At 36.0% G+C, this 25,527-nt stretch overlaps 1 protein-coding gene across 5 annotated transcripts in view; it reads right to left on the bottom strand.

Annotated features, from left to right (window-relative positions):
- The window catches only part of fgfr2 (fibroblast growth factor receptor 2), a 156,691-nt gene that overhangs the window by 107,524 nt on the left and 23,640 nt on the right, over window positions 1-25,527 (bottom strand). For 4 of the 5 annotated variants that reach the window (XM_056470771.1, XM_056470769.1, XM_056470770.1 and 1 more), the window contains exons 3-4: window positions 11,672-11,938; window positions 8,467-8,541 (exon numbers count right to left, since the gene is read on the bottom strand). In XM_056470771.1, the coding sequence (XP_056326746.1) occupies window positions 8,467-8,541; window positions 11,672-11,938 (342 nt within the window). The remainder of the gene's footprint in view (window positions 1-8,466; window positions 8,542-11,671; window positions 11,939-25,527) is intronic. The other variant, XM_056470773.1, reaches the window with a different exon arrangement.

The raw sequence follows: 25,527 nt of genomic DNA, 5'->3' as shown, positions 1-25,527 counted from the left end.
GTCACTTTAGGACAAAGTGAAACCAGCAATCCTTGCATGCATGAAATATTGCTCATTATGACAAGTTTTCTTGCTACACAACTGAAAACGTGCTAGATATCATACAGATTTTCATTTGGAATTGTAGTATAATAAAGTACTGTGAAGTTTTCTAACTGGCGAATGACATGATCTAGAGGGTCTCTGTCATTTTTAATGAGCACGTTCGTGATTTTAGTAGTCGTGGCTTTTGAACGTCAGGGGAGGGATTTTGTTTTTATAGCTATTTTGCTAATGGTTAGCATTTTGGCAGATCACCTACTGCACCTTTAAGATATTGCCACCAAAATTGCCAGTAATACTGTACATTTTTTTTGTTTGCAGCATTTTTTACAGTGTACTTAAATAGCTAAAGCTGAAAGGACACAAAGAAATGCAATGGAATATCCACAGTAAAACATTAACCATGACACCCATTTAAATTCAATGCCCCAATAATTAGAAAGCAGGAGCAGTCTGCATCTCAGCAAGAGGAAACAGGAAGACACGATGGTCATGGATGCAAATCGAAACAGTTATTCACACTCGCAGCGCTGCATGACCGCACCGCCCATCAGCTTATTGGAAGTCTGCAACTCACAGTGAGCGGCGGCTTAAATAAAAACATACTCTCCAAAAATACACAAGAGAAAAAGAGGATAAAACAAGTCGGCCCGAAAGCACAGCAGCTTGCCAAGAAGGAACTGGACCATCACATCCAATTTCTTTTGTTCGACAGACACGCTAACCGGAAGGCTGCAAAAAGGACTTGATATGAGACGTGTAAACAGACATCATCCCTTCAGCGTGAAGGCATGCTAATTGGTTTTCAAACTCAACCCTTTTCTTTCTATCTGTCTGTCTGTTTTCTTTCCTCACCACTCATCTCATCTTGAGGGATTTCTTTCGCAGTGATCATTTCTCTTTGACCTAAATGCCCTTGTGGACACCATAATATATACAGTTGAAGTCAGAATTATTAGCCCTCCTGTATATTTTCCCCCATTTTGGTTTAATGTAAAGAAGGTTTTTTCAACACATTTCTGAACATAATAGTTTTAATAACTCATCTCTAATAACTGATTTATTTTATCTTTGCCATGATGACAGTAAATAATATTTGACCAGATATTTTTCAAGACACTTCTATACAGCTTAAAGTGACATTTAAAGACTTAACTAGGTTAACTAGGCAGGTTAGGGTAATTAAGCAAGTTATTGTATAACGATGGCTTGTTTTGTTGACTATCGAAAAAAAATAGCTTAAAGGGGCTAATAATATTGACCTTAAAATATTTTTTTAAACATTAAAAACTGCTTTTATTCTAGCCGAAATAAAACAAATAAGACTTTCTCCAGAAGAAAAAATATTATCAGACATACTGTGGAAATTTCCTTGCTCTGTTAAACATCATTTGGGAAATATTTAAAAAGAAGAAAAAAAAAATCAAAGGGGGGCTAATAATTCTGAATTCAACTGTATATAATGTATACGCTGTCCATTCATTTAATTCATTTTGTTGCAGATACTGACGCAGACGCTGACCCACCACAACTAGATTGGCCCTGGGGATAGGCTCCACCCCTGACTTCATCCTCGGCAGTCATAGCTGGAACTATAAGCTTCAGATTTAAGCTACGGGCGGGGCCTCTGCCAAAGAAATCTTATGTTTTCTTAAATGATATTTTTGTCAAGTAATACTCATTAAACAAATGCAATTCAATATCATAATTATCTCCCTGGTGACATTTAAAGGCTTAACTAGGTTAATTAGGCAAGTACAGGTAATTAGGCAAGTCATTATATAACAGTTTGTTCTGTAGACGATTGAAAAAAAAAAGGTGTAAGGCGGCTAATAATATTGACCTTAAAATGCATTTTTAAAAAAGCAGAACTGCTTTTATTCTAGCCGAAATAAAACAGGACTTTCTTAACAAGAAAAAATATCTGAAATACTGTGAGAATTTCCTTGCTCTGTTAAACAGCATTTAGGAAATATTTTTAAAAGAAATTTACAGGAGGGAGATTAATTTTAACTTCCACCTTTTTGGTGTACCAAGACCAACAAAAAATGAAAAGTTGCTATTTTCTAGGAACTATATTCTCATTCTGGGGTAGAAAGCAATGCTTGAAAATCGGCTAATTTCCATCAACATAACTAACGTGACCATCTGCTTTCATAGGAAGCGTGACTTGCAATCATAAAGATATTAGTGAGAAATGATTCAGAAAATATTTTTATTTGACATTTTTTCAATATTTTTCATATAAAATGTAATTTTTTTGGACTAATTTCAGAGGCTAAAGCCTGGTTTATACTTCTGCGTCAAAAGATCGGCGTGACCCACGGCGCATGCCTTGCGTGTAGTCATGCATTTCTAGTTCTGCCCCCGGTTTGTATTGCTCTGCATTAACACTTCCAAAACGCTAGCTGGCAGTGAGGTTTTTATATTCCTCTGTGTCGAGTTTCTTCGCTGATGCTTTTGTTTTTTTTAACGCTACCTTAATATAGAAGTAGCTCAAACTCTATCTTACATATTTGTGTTATTTGTGCTCTGTTTGTGTTTCTCTCTCTATCTCTCTCGCTCTGTTATCCCATATCTGCTTTCATTATTCACAGGTTCCGTTCATTGGTCTATTCAGCTGTCAGTCAATTCCTCCCCGGTTACGTCATACTTACATCACATCCAATAAGCAAAGACCACCCGTCATAAAAGCGCGCGCCAGATCACTCACCAGCCCTCTTTTCCCTTCCTTCTCTTGTTTTCTTGTTCCGCTTGTTTGTGTTTATTGCGTTGCGTTACGAAAGAGCCCATTTAACTGTGTATTTTGTTGTTGCCCGTTTCTGTGTGCACGTTATCCGTCCGTTATTCGTATATCACTCCATTTCTCCGTTTACGTTGTTTACAAGGCTTGGACAAAGCGAACAGGTGAGAAGGTCACGTGACTTACATTTTGCAACACTTAGGACTACTCTTCTGTATAGTACATTAGGTTAGGGGCGAGCGCCACCCCTTGTACTTTTTGGATAGACACAGTGCACAGTCAGGACTCGGAAGACTCTTCGCGTGTTAATTATTTTGTTTTCACATAGTTAGGTAGCTAGATGCTTCTGGGATATTCGATTTAGTTTGGGTTTTGTTCTTTTTGTTTCTTTAACGCTGCCCATGTCCCTTCTGCCAGCTCTCCTGTTTTTTCCCGTCTTTGTATTTGTCTCAGTATTGTAAATATTGTAAATAGTATATTTTTGTCTTACTTGATTTTCTTTATTCTGGATTTATTCGTTGTTTTTGTTCACTTTTGGGAATTATAAATAAAGTCACAATTTTGGTATTATTTTGGTTGTCTGTACACTGTTTGTATAAATATATTTTAATTACACCTGGGGTCAAACCCCACCATCCCCTAGACTAACATCAGGGGTTTGTAACATCGATCATTTTGAGGCTGGAATCAGCGGATGTGCAACACCTTTAATCATAAGGTAAACACAAAACTAACTTTCCATCTAGACCTCCTTCACGTGACTCCATAGTTGTAAACACTCACTCCAACTGGTTCGCACAGCTCTCGGTCCCACCCACACTCGTCAGCGATACCAAGTCGACCAATCACAGAGCTTGCTCTCTGTTTGCTTGCATCGTTGCAATGTGTAGTTACATTTTTGAGAGGTGCGCATCAGCAACGGCGAGGGCTGCACCAGAGCATACGCATGCGCGTGATGCAGAAGTATAAATCAGCCTTAAGAAATTCCATTGCACTGATACAGTCATAGTACAGCAGCAAAATTCCTTGATAATACCACCAGAATAGAAGAGTATAGTTCCTAACCATATCAGTCTAGCAAAAATAGCAACTTTTAATGTTTTGTCAGTGCACAATGAAACTACAGAAAAGTAAAGCTTCAAACAGAAAAAAATGATCAAAACTCGGGTCATTTTAGAGTGAGATGCTAACAGTCTAATCCAATTCAATGATCTATGCTAAGCTAAGCTAAGTCAACCGCATGTTTGACTGACAAATTCACTAATCGTTTATTTGACGTTTTAGCCTTCGCTGCCAGGAAAAATATACTGATTAACTGGGTCAGTGACAAACCCCCATCCTTGAAAGGGTGGCACAATACTATTAGAGAAATGATTCCCTTAGAATTTCTTACCTGTGTCATTCATACAGTAGGTCTACTGAGGCTTTTCATCAAGTCTGCACTCCTTACTTAGACCTTAATGATGTTTCATTAAGCTGCATTTTGAGTTCTGGTATGTCATAATTGAATTTATGTATTTTATTTCACTATTATTTTATCTTTATATGTTTTTTTTCTTTCATTTTGTTTGTTTATTTATTTCTTATTGTTATTATCATTGCTATTATGCTATTATTTATTTATTGTAATTTATTTAGGCATGTATATACGTATTCTGTTTTTTCCTTTAGCTTTGCATTGTTAAAATGGGCATTGTCTGTTGGTGTGTTTCAATGTGTTTTGTGATTAATAGTTAAAATGTTAATAAAAAGATGCAATAAAAAAATAAATAAATATATATATTTTTTAAAAAGCGCTCCCGCCAGACCTGGAGATCTACTGAATGGATTCAAAAATAGGAAAACTCAAATGTTTAACTCTAGGAGAGCTGTAAAGCATATTTCCAACAAAATAAAGTGGAGATTAGACTGACATTGAGATAAACGGGTCAAATGGGGTCCTGGGAAAACCTAAAACAGGTGACCTCAAGTAAAAAATGGACTGACCACCATTCAGACATGGTTTTATAGAAGGAAGAATCAACAAATACCAACGCTATCTGCACAGATCTGTACGTACACAGAAACACTGAGACATCCCAGCAGCTAATTCCTTCAGATTAGGCATCCAAAAAACATCCAAAGCAGACTTTCAGTCTTTAAACAATCCCAGTGTTGTGTACTCCAGCGCACCTCATCCGAGGGCAAAACATTTCACAAATAAAGGAAACTTTCTCGTGAGAGGAGGGAAAAAATTGGTGTTTTTGAGGCCGCTGTTGTTGAGGGCCCCTTTTGCACAGAAAATATCAAAGAGCTCTGAGTGGTTGAGCTGGGCAGCAATCCAACCCACCGAGCCCGAAAACCGCCCAGAGCACAATGCTAAACACCCCTCCATCCCGGGCCCAATCCACTTATACGCAGCCAAAGGCCAGACCTCCAAAACATACGCAGAGAAGTGTTGGTGCAGATCCAAACCAGAGCCCATTAACTGAGAGACGTCGCTCCACCCCGCTTTCCAACAAGCCTCTTTAATATTTAGATTTGCAAAACTCAAAACAGATTTTGTTGGGTATGATGCTCGTTTCGACAGTGGAAATGTAGTCAACATCAATATCTTCACCTGTCACGGCTTCACATTCATGTGAAGTTAACAAAAAGCTCTGACTTTAACAACAGAGTGCTGAATGACTAAATAAAGCATTGAAGTTTTACATTTTTTTCCAGTAAATCTCTTTAATATTTAGATTTGCAAAACTCATAACAGATTTTGTTGGGTACGATGCTCGTTTCAACAGTGGAAATGTAGTCAACACCATTTCTTCACCTGTCCCGACTTTTCTCATTCATTCATTTTCTTTTCGGCTTAGTCCCTTTATTAATCCAGGGTCGCCACAGCGGAATGAACTGCCAACTTATCCAGCATGTTTTATGCAGCGGATGCCCTTCCAGCCGCAACCCATCTCTGGGAAACATCCATACACAGTCACTCACACTCATACACTATGGACAATTTAGCCTTCCCAATTCACCTGTACCGCATGTCTTTGGACTGTGGGGGAAGCAGGAGCACCCGGAGAAAACCCACGCGAATGCAGGGAGAACATGCAAACTCCACACAGAAACGCCAACCGACCTAGCCAAGGCTCGAACCAGCGACCTTCTTGCTGTGAGGTGACAGCACTACCTACTGCGCCACTGCGTCGCCCCTGTCCCGGCTTTAATTCAATTCAATTCAATTTAATTCAATTCAATTCACCTTTATTTGTATAGCGCTTTTACAATGTAGATTGTGTCAAAGCAGCTTCACATAGAAGATCATAGTAAATTGAAACAGTGTAGTTCAGTTTTCAGTGTTTAAGTTCAGTTCTTTACATTCACGTGAAGCAGATAAAAACCTCTGACTTTAACAACAGTGTTGAACTTACAATTTGATCTTGTATATAGGTTTATGGATGGAAAAGGTCTGTAAATTTGTATATTAGGAAAATGTTTTTTCAAACATGTACACTACCTGACAAAGCCTTATCGCCGATCCCAAGCGTAATTGCAACAAATAATAACTTGACGTCTAGTTGATCATTTGTTAAAGTGGCTGAAGGTACAGTTTTCCGATGAATCGGAAACTGCATCCCAATAATCACAAATACTGCAGAAAACCTACTGGAACCCACATGGACCCAAGATTCTGACCGAAATCAGTCAAGTTTGGTGAAGGAAAAATCATGGTTTGGTGTTACATTCAGTATGGGGCTTGCGAGAGATCTGCAGAGTGGTTGGCAACATCAACAGCCTGAGGTATCAAGACATTTGTGCTGCCCATTACATTACAAACCACTGGAGAGGGCAAATTCGTCAGCAGGATAGCGCTCCTTCTCATACTTCAGCCTCCACATCAAATTTCCTGAAAGCAAAGAAGGTGTTCCAGGATTGGCCAGCCCAGTTACCAGAAATGAACATTATTGAGCATGTCTGGGGTAAGATGAAGGAATGAGGCATTGAAGATGAATCCAAAGACTCTTGTTGAACTCTTGCAAGAACGCTTTCTTTGCCATTCCAGATGACTTTATTGATAAGTGTTTGAGTCATTGTAGAGATGTATGGATGCAGTCCTCCACGCTCATGGGAGTCAGACACAATATTCATTCTGTTGCCACTGCAGAATGACTTTATATTCTATACTGGACATGAAAAATCAAGGCAGGATCATATTTTATTTTGGTCAAATAAGCGTGATCTAGAGGCCTTTGCCTTTCATATAAGCCACTTTTGATATCAAATGATCAACTAGAAGTTATTATTTGTTATTCCTAAAACTTGGATATGCGACAAGACTTTTCAAGTAGTGTATGTGTCTAATAAAAGGGCAAATGTGTTGACATGGCACAACAGGGGTTCATAGTTCTAGCAAAAATAAAATTTCTGTCATCATTTACTAATCCTTCACTTGTTCCAACCTATTTGACTTTCTTCTGTTCTGTTGAACACAAAGAAGTTATGTTGACAATTGCTGGTTGAGGTCGCCCATTGAACTTCCATATGACTTTTTTCCTACTATGGAAGTCAATGGATTGACATCAGCCAGCAATTTTCAAAATATGTTCTTTTGTGGTCAACAGAAGAAAGAAACCCATAAAAGTTTAAAACCACATGAGGGTGAATAAATGATGAGGTAATTTTCATTTTGGGGTGAACTATCTCTATGCTTTCAGCAGCTTATTAGCGATGTTTCCAAATAAAGGAGTGATTAGACTCAATCGCAAAACTAGCATAAAACATTTGCGAATAAAGCAGTGTTTCCATCCAATGAGTCCAAATTGCCACTTCATGATAAACTAGCGGCAAATATCAAAAACTCACTGTGGGCTTTATTTCTTCTATAATAAATAAGTTGCACCACAGAAGATGAAAATGAAATGCAATGCGATGGCTTTTGGAGGCATGAGACCCTCTTTGGAGCATAGATGTTCAAGACAGTTCTGGAGGTAATAATATAACAATATTAATAATACTGAACCACTGTGGTGACAGACTTTGGCTGAGGGATTTCAGAATGACCAAAACAACCGATACTTCAGAGGTTTTACACTGTGCTCGCTCCACTGGTTTGTTTATGCCATCCCATCGCAACCATTTTTATGAAGACAGAATCACATGACTTTATTGATCCACATGCTGGAATGTATTGAGTAAATGTATTTCCATTGTAGTTTATGCATGATTGTTTCTTATTGGCTAAAAAGTTTATCCTAAAAAATGTGCGTAAAAATAGTTGAAAGAAATCATAGTTATTGAGAAACAAGTCTTTTTTTATACTTCATTCACATTCAACCTCAGGTCCTTCCGTTTCCTAACAGTTCAATGCAAAACACATCTCTTATCAGGTAAATTACAGACAGGCCTCTCAAAGAGCAGCAATCTGAGAAGGAAAGTGCACAAAAGACACAAAGGAAGAAGGAATGACGGAGCCTGGAATTCTGGGAATGTGTCTGTGCTGGAATTGCTACACAGTTATCATCAGTCTCCTCAATCTGTCCTTTCTACAGAATGGCTTTCAATATTGCCACAGTCAGTGTTGCACAAAAGGAATGCCTTCACTAATGTTTAAAAAGCGTTGTGTTGCAGCTGTCAATTTTCTCTAGAAATATGACCTCAGACATAAAATGTATTTTAGATGGTAATCAGCCCCCAGTCCCGATACTCACGCATTTGTTCGCCATCCGCCCCAACATCGTCTGACCGCTCAGTGTCGTCCTCATCGTCACCGGATGAGATGGCATCTGCAGAGAGTACCAGGAATACTTACTTCATTTTTGCCTTTACTACTGGCAGTGAATATAGTACAATTTGATATTAATAAACTTATTAGTAGTAGTTTTACTGAAACCCTGCAGCTAGCAATTATCTGTGACTTTGTCTTTCATTAAATGGATTGAATATTTATTATTTATATATGGGCTACATAATTAAACTGATTACATAAACATGTGAATATATAATTATGATTAGATATACAGTATATATTTATTTATTTGTTTTTATTTTTGTTTTTTTTTTATGGGACGGTAGCCCGTTTTAAGGTATACCACGGTTTGGAAAAGTCAAGGTTTTAAAACCTAATTCAAATAGGTATATGTAAGTTTTTTTAAATGTTTTTTTTTATGTTTTGTAAAGAAATCTGTATCTTTGAAAGTAATGAAGACACCAGATGTCCATTTTTTATTTTAATTATTTAGCCTGACATGTTTACAAAACGTTCCAAACATGTTCCAAAATATTTTAATATAATAAAATATATTGTGTTTAATGGGGAAAAATGTTTTTTTTTTCACGCAGACATTTAAAAATAAATTATTTTAAAGCAGTAATCACAATACAGAGATACCGTGAAACCATGATGTTTTTATCCAAGGTTATCATACCGTCAGAAAATTTTACGGACCCATGCATACTGGGTTGTGGCTGGACGGGTTTCCGCTGCATAAAAACATATGACGGAATAGTTGGCGGGTCATTCTGCTTTGGCAACCCCTCATAAATAAGGAACTAAGCCTAAGGAAAATTAATTTGATTATATATATATATATATATATATATATATATATATATATATATATATATATATATATATATATATATATATATATATATATATATATATATATACCTAGTTTTTTTTACCTAGTTAAGCCTTTAAATGTCACTTTAAGCTGTATAGAAATGTCCTGAAAAATGTCTAGTAAAATATTATTTACTGTCATCATGGCAAAGATAAAATAAATCAGTTATTAGAAATGAGTTATTAAAACTATTGTGTTTAGAAATGTGTTGAAAAAATTTTCTCTCAGTCATATATATGAAAGAGATGTGTGTAAATACATATTATATTATATTATATTATATTATATTATATTATATTATATTATATTATATTATATTATATTATATTATATTATATTATATGCTTTAATGATTAAACATTATATAATATGTACATGGTAATACATATTTATACTGATTATGCTTGATTTATAAAATATATAATATTACCATATTAACCACATGACCATAATAAAACTATTATTTCACAATTTACTATAAGATAAGACTGATTATAGCTGAACACTACTATGAACGTAATCTGCCAAAAATACAAAGAAATAATTTTTCATGATGTATTAAAACAGATTCACAAAATGCCTACTTAACACAATCACAAAAATAAAAGAGTAAGACAATCTATCAGCAGGCATTTCAACTGATAAAATCTGAATACTCAATTTAAAGAGCCAATGAATGTCGCAAAAAAGTACAAACAAATCCAAACACAGGACGCAATTCAAAATGGAGCATGCAAAGTCACCTGACAGACTACTACAAAACAAAAAAATGCAATTAAAATAAGATAAGGGCGCCACCAGCGGCAGACAAATATATAACTTAGAATGTAATTCTGAAAAGGGCACGCTGCATCGAAAAGTGAGATACGAACTGTAAAAATGCGTTTAAGAAGAAGTCAAACACTCTGTAATAAACTGCTTTCTATTTATTGTGTTTGTTTTTTTGTTTACTTTTGCCTTTGAATTACATTATGGGATCTTAATTTTTCCTCCAACTACTTTTGATGCTTAAAAGTTTGAAAAGGTGATTTTACTTACATTTTTAATAGTTTTTCAAGAGTTCACACTTAGCTGATGATTCATCAATAGCTTGTTTGGCATGCTGTCCCGGGAGAGAGCCCCGAGGTCAAGGGATCCTCGAGCCCGGGGCTTCCCCCCGTTTGCAGAGCGAGAGGGGAGCCTGAGCTCGGTGGATCTCAGAACTCCCCGTCTGCAGTAGCTAAGGGAACACGTGAGGAAAAAAGGAGGCTAGACAAATGTTTCATTGTTATGCATGATGTATATATTTGGATGGTGGGAGGAAACCGGAGAACCCGGGGAAAACCCACGCGGACACGGGGAGAACATACAAACTCCTCACAGAAACACCTACCGACCTGGCAGGACCAGGGCTGGCAGTGTTCTTGCTGTGGGGTTAACAGTGCTAACCACTGGGCCTCCGTGCCGCCCGATCTAAAGTGAAGGAGGAGAATGGGGAGGAAGGGGGGTTTCTTCCAAACGAAGATAAAGTGGACTGAAAACTGTGGTTATTTATAGTAGCTTATGGCTCATATGATTGGATGATACTGATTAGCTTAATACGAGACCGGCTGTGATAAATCATAAGCACGTGATCCTCTCGAAATTAGTTTATAAATAAACCTCACAAAGTGATATATTGTCTGTGTTGGTAATTTACAGTACAGAATTCTGGTAATAAATTGACAGCACTGTTTCTATTATGTTTCAGAATTATTTCTCTCTATATTATTTATTATTCAATTGTTTCAAACTCCTAAAATATCATTAAAATAAACAACGTCAACAACGAACCAAAGAAGTCCAAAGCACTCGGCAATACTTGCCTTCATCAGGGTAACTCATAGAAAACACGTAGGTGCTGATTTTAAAGAATAGCCTAGTTAATAAAGGCCTTTTAATTTTTTCCCTTGCTTTTCGAGTGCCTTGGACTAATGATTTCATTGTTTATCTTCATAAATCCCTTATCCAAAGAGCACCAACACATTAACTACTCCTGAAGCATTTTTTGTTTGATTTTGGATATCAATAAATGTAACTATGTTGAACTGTGAAGTTGAATTTTCAACATAAAATCAAGATCAAAATCCCATAATGCAATTCAAATCCGTACATAAACAGAAAACAGCAATAATTCAGGAAATACAGACACTTTTACGTAACGGATCATTTTTTACGATGTATTAATGCCACCATTCTGTTTCAACCAGACCAGCATATGGCGAAGTCTCATTCTGCCAATGGCGCCCCCTGTGGTAGACAAGTGTCTCACCTGTAACGTTTACGATGAAGCTAAACACATCGCAGTCCCGCGAGCCCGTGGCACTGCACGAATACAGGCCCGAGTCCTTCGTGGTGGCGTCGCTGATCTGCAGCCAATCCCGAGCTACGAGCGTGCGGTTGTCGGGGCGCACCGAGGAGCTGTCTTTGGTCCAGACGATGTCATCTGCCCCAGACAGCGGGCACTTGAGCTTGAGCAGCTCACCCGGGTGCACCGAGAACAGGGTGGGCACACAGTTTTGGTTTTTGATTGGAGGCTCTGCAGAGCGAAGAGGGAAAAAAAGAGCAGGAGGACAGGGGTGAAAGGGTGCGGAGGGAAAGAGAGAGAAAGAGTGTAAGATGAAAAACACTGCACCATTAAAACATCCCTAGAGTGACTGGTGTGGAGAACAGGCTTTAATTATGTCATAGTTCACCCAAAAGTGAAAAGTCAAACACAGACACCTCAGAGCGTCCCATTAGCAGTGTGTACAGAGCATGCAGCTGGTCCAGTGGGAAAGAGTATGGCATTAGCAGTGAAAGAGGTGCCAGTCGAGAAATAGGGCTTAATATTTGTTCTTTTCATAAACAGAGACTTCGGTTTTCCTTTCCCTGTCGTTTCAACCTCGACCTTGAGGATTAGAATTAAGCTGCTATTACCAGTTTATTCCATTACATTGAATTATGCATTACAGGACTCTACAGTAACTTTATTCACTAACAAAAATGTTGTAAAAATGCCAACTGGCCTAAAAAGGACCCTTACAACACAAAAAAAACACCAATTACTATATATATGTATATATATATATATATATATATATATATATATATATATATATATATATATATATATATATATATATATATATATATATATATATATATATATATATTTACATATATGTACATATATATATAATTACAGTTGAATTCAGAATTATTAAATTATTACCCTCCCTTTGATTTTTTTCTTCTTTTTAAAGTATTTCCCAAAGGATATTTAACAGAGCAAGGAAATTTCTTACAATATGTCTGATAATATTTTTACCTTTTGGAGAAAGTCTTATTTGTTTTATTTTGGTTTTATTTTATTTTCAGTTTTTCATTTTTTTAATCCATTTTAAGGTCAAATTTATTAGCCCCTTTAAGCTATTTTTTTTCGATAGTCTACAGAACAAACCATCATTATACAATAACTTGCCTAATTACCCTAACCTGCCTAGTTAACCTTATTAACCTAGTTAAGCCTTTAAATATCACTTTAAGCTGTAAAGAAGGGTCTTGAAAAAATCTAGTAAAATATTGTGTAATGTCATCATGGCAAAGATAAAATAAATCAATTAGAGATGAGTTATTAAAACTATTATGATTAAAAATGTGTTGACAAAATCTGCTCTTCGTTAAACAGAACCTCAAAAGTATATATTAGTACCTAAAAATTTTAAGAGGAAATTTTTGTACTTTATGAAGTACTAATATGTACCCTTGAAGTATTAAGCTACCACCCCAGTGTGGCTTGCGTACCTTCATTTCTGAGTGTATATATAGTGATTATTTGTCAAATATTTCCTAAATGCTGTTTAACAAAGAGATCAAAGAGAATTTTTCGATACATTTTTAAATATATTACTTTTAATAACTAATTTCTGAAAACTAATTTCTTTTGCCTTTGCTAAGATGACAAAAAATAATATTTAATAAGTAATTTTGTCATTTAAAATGCAATTTAAAGGGTTAACGAGGTTAATTAGGTTAACTTAGCAAGTCACTGGATTTGTTCTGTAGTTAATCGGAAAAAAATCTAAATATTGATGTTTATTTTTATATTTTATTTATTATTTTTATTCCAGCCAAACTAAAAGAAAACTTTCTCCAGAATAAAAATATAATAAAAAAACAGGAGAACATCCCTTAGGAAATAAAAACAAAATATATAAATTCCATAAAACAACTATAATTCCGTGTGATGGCTACTAATTTTGTGTTCAACAGAATATAAACATAATATATTGTATAATGCATATAAAATAATAATAATTACATAAAGAAAACTTTCTATATATTGTCTGTATATTTATTGTTTGTAGTTATTTTGCTCAAAACAAATTTAAAACATTAATTCATAGAATAATGTATCTTATTTTAATTTAATGAGCGATGAACTTTAAAAAAAAATAACCCCTGTAACTTTCACTGTTTCTCAGGACATTCATTTTCCTTTGGCTTAGTCTCTATTTCAGAGGTTGTCACATCGGAATGAACCGCCAACTATTCCAGCTTTTGTCCTTCCAGCCAAAACTCAGTACTGGAAAACACCCATACACTCTCATAAACACACACACACTCATACAGACAATTTAGTTTATTCAGTTCACCTATAGCGCATGTGTTTGGACTGTGAAAAAGGAGGAAACCAACACCAACGCCAACATGGGGAGAACATGCAAACTCCATACAGAAATGCCAACTGGCTGTGAGGCGACAGCACTGACCATTGAGCCACCATGCTGCCCTTCTCAGAACATATTTAATACGATCTCATCTTCAGAAACTATATATCATATGTGTATATATGATGTATCATTGTCATGTCTGAACTCAGAAGGTGGACTGGCATTTAAAAGGTTAAACATTGCTTATAAAAAATAATATCAGCCAACCATTACTTGAATCTGTATCTGAAGCAATATGTGATCAAGCATTCAAGCAAAACATCTCCATTACAAGATCCATTTCAATTCACCTCAGGTTCCACTGAAAGCAAAGCCAAGATGGACAGAAATCAAACGCCTCAATCAGAAAGTCAGAATAAGCAGAGAGACAGAGGAATTCAGCAACGATATTCTATCCATTTAATTCACTTCATCTCTTGGGCTGAAAGATAAACAGTGACTTACATTGCACTGCACAGTAACCATTACACTGTCTTTAAGCTTTCATACTTTCAAAAGAGGTCAACACAGTGTTTTTAAAGATATTAATGCTACAATGCTTTTGGATACAGTCTGTGCAACAGTATATATGAGATTTTAGGGTAATTAAAGGGATAGTTCACCCAAAATTTTACACATGCTCAAGTGGTTCTAAACCTTTATGAATTTCTTTCTTCTGCTGAACACAAAGCAAGATATTCTGAAGAATGCTGGAGATAAAGCAGCCAAAGTAGGACCAAAAAAATAAATAACTTCCCAAAATTCTTCAGTTTATCTTCATTTGTGCTCATCAGAAAAAAGAAACTCAAAAAAGACGCAAAATATAGCAAAAATCACAATCTCTCACTGATAAAATTACTAAAACCCTAAAGTTAGGCCTTGCTTACATCTAGCATTAAGATGCATTTTGTGTCTGTCACAAAGTAAATGACACCTAATAGGTGTAAACAAAGTCTGAAAAGTTTTGAGATTGTCTACTTCTGATCACTTAAAGAGCAAGTCAAAAATGCATCTCATGGGATTGTTTTTGTAGTGTAAAGGAGAATTTAAATAGCCATAATAAAGACTGCACTAATTAAGACAGATATTGTTGTTTAGTATATTGATGTTTTCTACTATATAACACTTCCCTATAAAAGTTAGAACTACAGTATTAACATTAAGCTATTACACCTACGAGTAAACAATTAAGGGACAGTTCACTCAACAATTATTGTAATATTGTAACTATTGCGATAACTATACAATTATTGCAATATTATGATAATGATATTTTTTTACTATATAACATTCCCCTATAAAAGTTAGAACTACAGTGTTAATATTAAGCTATTGCATCTAAGAAGAAACTATGAATTTAAGGGACAGTTATTGCGATAACTATATTGCGATAACTATACAATTATTGCGATATTGTGATAACGATATTTCTTACTATTTAACATTTCCCTATGAAGTTTGAACTACAGTGTTAATATTAAGCTATTGCATCTAAGAGGAAAAAATTAAGGGACAGTTCACTCAACAATTATTGTAATAACTATATTGCGATAACTATACAATTATTGCGATATTGAGATAACGATATTTCTTACTATTTAACATTTCCCTATGAAGTTAGAACTACAGTATTAATATTAAGCTATTGCATCTAAGAGGAAAATATTAAGGGACAGTTCACTCAACAATTATTGTAATATTGCAACACAATCTCACGGCAATTCGTAACTTTTTGATTTAGTGGCTATTTCGAATTAATTCGTACGATCTAATTTGTACATTTTCGTACGATTTGCTCATCCCCCAATGACGGTTGGGTTTAGGGGTGGGGTAGGTGCCACGCCTCCTTTTTAAAATTGTACAATTTCGTACGACTGAACTCTTACGAATTCGTACGAATTAGCCACTAAACTGACAAAACGTAAAATACTTACGTTATCTCGTGAGATCAGGCTGAATATTGTAATAACTATATTGTGAAAACTATACAATTTTTGCAATATTGCGATAACGATATTTCTTACTATTCAACATTTCCCTATGAAGTTAGAACTACAGTATTAATATTAAGCTATTGCATCTAAGCAAAAGCTATTAATTAAAGGGACAGTTCACCCAACAATTATTGTAATACTGAAATAATTATATTGCAATAACTACATTATGATAACGATATTTCTTACTATAAAACATTTCCTTATAAAAGTTAGAACTACAGTATTAATATTAAGCTATTGCATCTAAGAGGGAACTATTAAGGGACAGTTCACTCAACAATTATTGCGATATTGCGATAACTATATTGCAATAACTATACAATTATTGCAATATTACGATAACGATATTTCTGACTATATAACATTTCCCTATAAAAGTTAGAACTACAGTATTAATATTAAACTATTGCATCTAAGAGGAAACTGAATTAAAGGGACAGTTCACTCAACAATTATTGCGATATTGCGATAACTATATTACGATAACTATATTACCATAACTATACAGTTATTGTGATATTGTGATAATGAAATTTCTTACTTTAAAACATTTCCCTATAAAAGTTAGAGCTACAGTATTAACATTAAACTATTGCATCTAAAAGGAAACTGAATTAAAGGGACAGTTCACCCAACAATTATTGCGATATTGCGATAACTCTATTGCATTAACTATAAAATTATTTTAATATTGTGATAATGATAGTTCTTATCATACAACATTTCCCTATAAAAGTTAGAAGTACAGTGTTAATATTAAGCTATGGCATCTAAGAGGGAATTATGAATTACTGGGACAGTTCACCCAATATTTATTGCAATATTGTGATAACTATATCACAATAACTACACAATCATTGCGATATTGTGATAACAATATTGTGATAACTATGCAATTATTTTGATCTAAGAAACTAGATCTATGGAAACTATGAATTAAAGGGACAGTTTACCCCACCACACCATTTACTCACCCTTTTTTCTTTCTTCTGTTGAACACAAAAGAAGATATCCTGACGAAAGCTGAAAACCTGTAACCATTGACTTCCAAAGTAGGACAAACAGATACTATGGAAGTCAATGGTTCTTAAATACCTTCTTTAGTGTTCAACAGAAGAAAAGAAAGTCAAAATGGTTTGAAAGAAGTAAAGGGTGAGTGAATGATGACAGAGTTGTTATTTTGGGGTGAACCATCCCTTTAACACTTTCTAAGCATGCAAAAATATATAAACGCTGAAAGCGAGAGCTGCGGTAAAACATGGTCAGACTTGTCAGGAATCACAAATAATTAGCGGAGCAAAGACACTCCCAGTAGTAACACACCTACAGTTGAAGTTAGAATTATTAGCTCTTCTGAATTATTAGACACCTTATATATTTTCCCCTAATTACTGTTTAACAGAGAGAAGTTTTTCTAAACATAATAGTTTTAATAACTCATTTCTAATAACTGATTTCTTTTATCTTTGCCATGATGACAGTAAATAATATTGAACTAGATATGTTTCAAGATACTGGTATTCAGCTTAAAGTGAAGTTTCATAAACTAATTTCGAGAGGAGCACGTGATATGATTGAGCACGTCTGGCCGCTCATCTGGAATCAGTAATAATCCAATCAGAGTGATCCTAGTTTACTATAAATGGATCATTTTCTCCCTACTGTTCTATCATCGTTTGGAAGAATCCCCCCTTCCACCCCATCTCCTCCTTTTCCTCCCTTTTCTAAAGGGGGAGCTCCCGAGACCTACCTGATCTCGGATCTCCTGATATGCTTATCGACCGGGCGGGAGCCCTGGGCTCAAACATCTCCGAGCTCAGGGTTCTCTCCCGGGACAGCATGCCAAACCTGCTTTAAACGCCAAGCATATCTAAGTGGGATCTCTTGAAATGACATTTAAAGGCTTAACTAGTTTAATTAGGTTAACTAGGAAACTCATTGAACAGTGGTTTGTTCTGTAAACAATCGAAAAAAAAAAATATTGATTAAGGGGGCTAATAATTTTGACCTTAAAATGGTTTTAAAAAAATTTAAAACTGCTTTGATTCTAGCCAATATAAAACAAATAAGACTTTCTCCAGAAGAAAAAATATTATAGAAAATACTGTGAGAAATTCCTTGCTCTGTTAAACATCATTCAGGAAGAAGTTAAAAAAGAAAACTCAAAGGAGGGCTAATAATTCTGACTTCACCTGTATATTGCAGCACGTTCTGCTTGTGTTATTGTAGCGCCGACTGAAGTGCGGACGGCAGGAAGGAAAAGTCATACGCCTCACGCTCCATCCTCAAGGGGATTTGAGAGTGCTTGAAGGCCTAAACTCTCTCTCTCCGCAGGCATGTTGCCCTACACACGTTTGGTTCCTGTATTGTTCCCTTTTTCGCTACTCCGGAAACAATTACCTTTTCCTTTATGCGTTTGGCGACGCTGCGGCCTCAGAACGAACCCTGCCGCTGATTGATGGGACCGGTATTCATTGCCTTGCTCTTCCGGAGGCCTCTGTTTGTCCAACTGTTATTTAACTGTAATTGGTTGCGTATTTCCCGCTATTGTGCGATTAAAGACAAACTGGGAGAAAAAAAGAGGCCTGCTCCCACTCAAGTCCTGTTTGAACGCCAACACATGTGGATTGTTGTTTTATTTAAACATACACACTTTAAAAAAAAACTATAGGATTTATAATAGGACAACTATGATTTCCAGTTTTCAACATTCTTTAAAACATCTTCTGTTGTGTTCAGCAAAAAAATAGAAACTTGTTATGACTTAAAAGAACTTGAACATGAATAAATGGTCAGTAAATTTACATTTTTAGCTGAACTTTCCCTTTAAACTTGCTCTTTTCCTTGAGATTTGGGGCTTTTTGGCTATTAATAATGTGTATTTTTTGTATCTGATATAAAGAGATGTATTTAGTGTTTATTTTGTCTCACTTTATCAGCAGAGATACATTTATACATACACTGTAATACTAGTTAATTACTTTAAAAAGTGAGTAAACATGTTGTAACAGAACTGTTAAGTTGACTTAACTTGATATTTATAATTATGCATAGTTCATTTACTTAATTTATTAAAAGCAGGAGGTTTACTCAATTTAAAGTCAACTAAATTCTTTTTACAGTGTAGTTTTCTCTAAATTTGTATTTTTTCGTCTGCACTGAGCCTTACATCTCTGAATGGTGGATATTTAAAAGGACGGAAAAATATGTCTTGCTCAAAATGCTAGACTATAATATTTTTATGCTAAAAATTTAGATTTTGGCACAAGTTATAGCAGGAAGGCCTAATGTTACAACACTCATCACAATCAGTTCTAAACAATAGCTACAAGACACAAGGAATATGCAGTTGAAGTCAGAGTTATTAGTAAACTAATCACTTAAAAAGCAATGGGTTTACTCCCTTTTTATAGTAAAGTCAACTAATAGCTTTTTACAGTGTACTTTTCCAGTAATGCTACAAGAAAACAACAAATTTGGCCAATTTTAGTTGATCAAATAATCAACTTGTGGACATCTACAAGAAAGGCTATTTCCTCTCAGCGCTTCGATAAATCTTCTGCCAAGGCAAGAGCTTAAGTCCACCTCAAACTCTTTCAACATTTGACATGCTTTCATCCTCTTTCTTCTTCAGGTCCAGTACATCTGTTCTTCACCATCACCAGCACCTCCTGCTCCTCTGATCTGCTCTCTGACCTCTGACCCTGCTGACTGCCCCCCGCTGTCCACAGGACAGAGACCGTCCACAAATCCACAACCTGATGACATCCTGCAAATTCCAGATCCTCTTCCTGGGAAATATCTACCCTGCCACAGTAAAGAGATGCTTCATCCCAAAAACAGTCCTCATTTCCTCATCCTCCATTCATTCTAAAGGTGTTTGAGTTTCTTTATTTAGTTAAACACAAAAGAAGATATTCTGAAGAATGATGAAACCGGAAGCCACTGACATCCACACAAAAAAGGGTATTTAATATTCTTTAATATATCGTCTTTAATGTTCAACAAAAAAATAGAAACTTATTTCGATTTAAAAGCATTTGCCGGTGGTTAGATTTTTAGGTAAAACTTTTGCACTTGGATGATTAAATGGTCACCAAATGAAGGTTTTTTAGCTAAACCTTCCCTTTAACCATATTGTTTTCCTCTTAGGTCAACTACATTTTGAGATTTTGGGCTTTTAAGCTTTTAAAAAAGTAAATGTTAGCTTTTTTCAGACTGATATGACCAAAATATTCAAAATAAATCTGAAATAAATATCCAAAATGGTGTTTCTGTTGTCGCACTTTATCAGTTTGTGTCTGTAGATTTTATTTACAATACATACACTGTAAAAAGTGTAAAGTACTTTTTTTTTTAAAGTGAGTAAACATGTTGAAACTTAAAACTGTTAAGTTGACAACTTGATTTTTTAAATTATGCACATAGCTCATTTACTTAATTTTAAGCAGTTTTACTTAGTTTTTGAGGTAAAGTCGAGTATTCACTTTAAAAGCAACCGGTTTATTCACTTTTTAAGTGGAGTCAACTAATCGCTTTAATAGCAACTGGTTTACTTACTTTTTTAAGTAGAGTCAACTAATCGCTTTAAAAGCAACAGGTTTAATCCCTTTTTTCAGTAGTCAACTAAGCAAAAGGTTTACTCACTTTAATTGAGTAAAGTCAACTAATCGCTATAAAATTAACTGGTTTGCTAACTTTTTTAAGTAGAGTCAACTAATCGCTTTAAAAGCAACTGATTTACTCACATTTTAAGTAGAGTCAACTAATCACTTTAAAAGCAACAGGTTTACTCACTTTTTTAATTAGAGTCGACTAATCGCTTTAAAAGCAACTGATTTACTCACTTTAAGTAGAGTCAACTAATTGCTTTAAAAGCAACAGGATTACTCACTTTTTTAAGTAGAGTCGGCTATTCACTTTAAAAACAACTGGTTTAATCACATTTTTAAGTCGACTAATCACTATAAAAACAACTGATTTACTCAGATATTTAAGTAGAGTCGACTAATCACTATAAAAACAACAGGTTTAATCACATTTTTTAAGTGAAGTCAACTAATCGCTTTAAAATCAGCAGGTTTACACACTTTTTTGAGTGATGTCAACTAATCCCTTTAAAACCAACAGGTTATTAACTTTTTTGAGTAAAATCGACTAAATGCTTTAAAACCAGCAGGTTTACAGACTTTTTCGAGTAGAGTTGAATAAATATATACAATTTTAGATATCGATTATATTTGTTTTTTTAACCCTATTCACCTGCAGTGTCTTGCCCTAAAGGGATAGTTCATCCAAAAAGGAACATTTTGTCATAATTTAACTCACCCTATACTTGTTCCAACACTGTAAAACGTTTCCAACCCAGGCTCATTCTGAGAACGTAGTCCCGGGGACGTTTCTGGAGACCGCGAGATACATCCCGGGAGGTACGTATTTTTGCAGTTTTTGTTTTCGCAAATCCGCGAGAGGCCGCTGTGCGCGCTTTCTCCCGCGCCGTCCTCGCGTAAACCCGCTAGAGGCCGCTGTCGAACGACCTTCAGCCTGTCTGCCTGGACGACAGAATGATTGACCGTGCGACCGGCCAATCGGCTGACCCACCCTCCTCCGTCCCTAAACCCAACCAATGACGATTCACAAAAGCCGTCCAGAAAAAGAAAAGCCCTCGTCTGATTTTTACCACGTTTTCAGATTTTGAGTACATCCTCACCCTGTGATGAACTTGTTCACTTCATTTTTTGGATTTTGTTTTCTAACCTGATTTCTGGAACCGCTCTTCCCCGGACTCGAACCCGGTCGTCGTCGTGGTCAGCCCCTCCCTGCGCCTCGAGTCCGCCAAAGTACACGAAGAGCTAACCGGACAAACTGGTTGCAGCGGGAAAGCCCTCCACACGGAGGCGAGCGGCCGGCCGGCAAGCGCCGAAAGGAATGGCGTCACACCGCCCCGCAGCGTTCGCTTAAAAAAATGAAATGCAGCCGGACGTACCCCCGGCTACGTATCTCGCGGTCTCCAGAAACGTCCCCGAGACTACGTTTTCAGAATGAGCCTGGGTTGAACGTTTCACATTGATTAAACTTACAAACTCAAGTTCACCAGCTGACTTGAAAATGTGAGTTAACTCAACTAAGAGGGATTCTTTGTTTCAACTTAAGATGTTGAGTTTCACAATATGTTTAATTCAAACTCAATATCTTAAGTTGAAACAAAGAGTCACTCTAAGTTGAGTTGATTCACATTTTCAAGGCAGCTAGTGAACTTGAGTTTGTAAGTTTAACCAATGTGAAACGTTTTACAGTGAAACCTTTATGTGTTTCTTTATTCTGTTAAACACACACAAAAAAGAACCGGTAACCACTGACTTCTATAGTATTTGTTTTTTCTGCAATGGAAGTCAATGGTTACCGGTTTTCAGCATTCTTCAAACTATCTTTTTTTTCGACAGAAGAAAGAAATTCAGGTTTGAAACCACCTGAGGATGAGTAAACAGTGAGTACATCTTCATTTGTGTGTGAACTATCCCTTTAAACAGCAATAACACATGACAGCGATAAAAAAAAAAATCACCTGCAAACTCAATTTCTGGAGGTGTGACTGTATCTGTTCTCTTGTGTTTTCCTGGAGAGACGATTTTCATCAAACGTCCCGTCAGAAGTGACAGATACGGTCTCGCACTTCTCATCCGCTCCAGAAAGTCTCATTTGCGCCTCTGCCAGAACAGATAATTAGGCTTCGGACCAAAACTGTGACAGGATCCAGTCTGTCCAATTGTCACACCATCGCGCTTGCATGTCTCCGAGTGCTTGGGGGTCAGGACAATGATGAAATGACTCTCTGATAACACACAGACACTCTATTCCCACTTCTCCAGGTTTATTTTACCCACCAGGGACCTGCAAATCCCTTGGTGCTCATGAAACGTTGATGGTGAAAGTAATTTAATTAAACAATTGCGCATTTTCAACAACGATGATTTCTTCCAGTTGCTATGTCAAATATAATTTTAGAATTGATTTAAAGGGAAGGTTTGCACAAACATTTTAATTCTTACTTGATCAAGATCTATTTGAGTTTCTCTCTTCTGTTGAACATAAAAGAAGATATTTTGAAGAATGCTGGATGCTGGCACCCATTGACTTACATAGCAATTTGTTTTCAACTATAAAGGTTAGTGGATACCTACTGTACATTCTTCAAAATATCTTCTTTTGTGTTAAATGGAAGAAGAAATTCCTAAAGGTTAAAAACCACATGAGGGAGAATATTTGATGAGGTGATTTTTCAGTTTTTTGGTGAACTATTCCTTTAATTAATTAACATATTGATTCATTTTCCTTTCACTTAGTCCCTTTATTAATCAGGGGTCACCACTGAGGAATGAACCGCCAACTTATCCAACATATGTTTTACGCAGTACTGGGAAACATCCATACACTCATACACAACAGTCTATTTAGCTTATTCAATTCACCAATAGTGCATGTATTTGGACTGTGAGGGAAGCAGGAGCACCCGGAGGAAACCCAAGCAAACAGGGGGAGAACATGCAATCTCCACACAGAAATGCCAACTGGCCCAGCCGAGGCTCGAACCAGTGACCTTCTTGTTGTAAGGTGACAGTGTTAACCACTGAGCCACCGTGTTACCCCGATTTAAAACCCCATATTAAAACCTAGATCTATACCTTTAAGACTGCATTCTGGCCCATATGTGTGTCATATCTCTCCTTGAAAATCTATCAGCACCAAGTATAAGCACACCTGTCCACAACAATCCCATATCTACAGGACAAAAGGTGTGGGATGCGTCACACTCCAAAGTTTAGAAGCTAGAGTGAGGGGTTTGTTTAAACAGGAATAGTCAAGCGTACCTTAGCAAACACTGATAATTAGATCACAGGGGGCTCAGCAGAACCCCTTCCGCTTCACACAAACACACACGGTTCATCCTGTTCTCCTTTCACGTTCCCCTCCTTCCTTATTTTCTCACCCTTTCCCATTTTTTCCCCAGTTAAATCCCAACACTCTTCCGCAGCCGCTCCTTTTCTTTCCTAATCACAATCGCCTTTCAAATTGTAATTTCTGTGAGCTTTATTGTCATGACAAAAGCACAGGCCTCTGAGAGGAGCCCACGGCAACAGGCTGAACACATGCATCCGGCAAATCCCATTGGTCAACTTTCCCTCCAAAACCGGGTGCAGTCACTTATAAATCTGCTGGTGGGTTTGAGTAAATGACCATCGACAGACTTTTATCATGTGACCTGCTCTAAACTGAATGGGCTCTATGCACAGCTAGAGTTTTAAAGCCAACGATAAACTTCCGGTGAAAGCTTAGTGTGACTATTTTCAATTTCACAAGGTTGTTTTTAAAGCATCGATGTTGTAATATAATAACAATACATTCAGTTAAATAGACTTAAGCACTCATTTAGTTGTTCAAGCGTAAAACGAGATGAAAGACAGTAGAAACAGGCTAGCGCTGATGCTCCATTGAAAATACTGGGGTAAAATAAACTCATGTCATATTTTACATGGCGGGGGGAAATGGAATTTACTGCAGTGCTTCTTGTCCAATCTAAGACCCACTTCATATAATATATCTATCAGGCAGTGAAGATTAGATATTTTTAAAGAAATCAGATCTTAAACGTGACAATTTTGTAATGGAAAGACAGTTTACTGGAAGTCCTTGGGCTGCCTGGCTGCAAATTAAAAGTCTGTGTGCATTTAGCCCATTATACAGCAAATCATGTGGCTTCTTGAAGAGAGGCGAGCTAATTAGTTTCCAACTAAGGATCGAAGTGGAATAAAATGAACAGAAATACTTAATAATATGAGAGAAAAAAGTTGACTGAGAAAATTAATAATCGAAGAATGATAGAAATATTTTATCTTATTTTGAAAATTTTTAAATTCAATTATTTAAATTTTATTATTTTCACTTTTATTAAATTCAGCAACTTAAAAACTAATTAAATAATTTTAAAAAAATAATTATTAAAAAAATAAATAAATATCAAATCTATGACATGTTGGAAAATAAAAGTATGTCTATAATGTGATGTATATTATTTTTATCTTATTTTTCAATTAAATTATTTACATTTAAAGAGCCCATATTATAGATGAAATAGGGTCATATTTAGGTTGTAAGGGTCTCCAACAACAGTCTAATATGCATGCAAGGTCATAAAACACTTTGATGGTCTTATAACCTGCATTTATTTTTACCTGATTATCCCAGCGACTCCCATATGAATCGTTCAGCGATTCATTTGTTCCCAACCCCCTCCTCAGCGCGAAGCTAATCTGCGCTGATTGGACCGATGACAGCCTGCTGCGATTGGTCGACAGTGACAGGCTTCAGCACGAGACAGAGTGAAATGCCCAGCTGGTAATCAACTATATAAAAGTAGTCACAGTGCACACGCGCTTCAT

This window comes from Danio aesculapii, chromosome 13, assembly GCF_903798145.1.
Source record: "Danio aesculapii chromosome 13, fDanAes4.1, whole genome shotgun sequence".
Lineage (NCBI taxonomy): Eukaryota > Metazoa > Chordata > Actinopteri > Cypriniformes > Danionidae > Danio > Danio aesculapii.
Note: the sequence above shows the minus strand (reverse complement) of the source record. Positions and strands in the feature narration are given on the sequence as shown.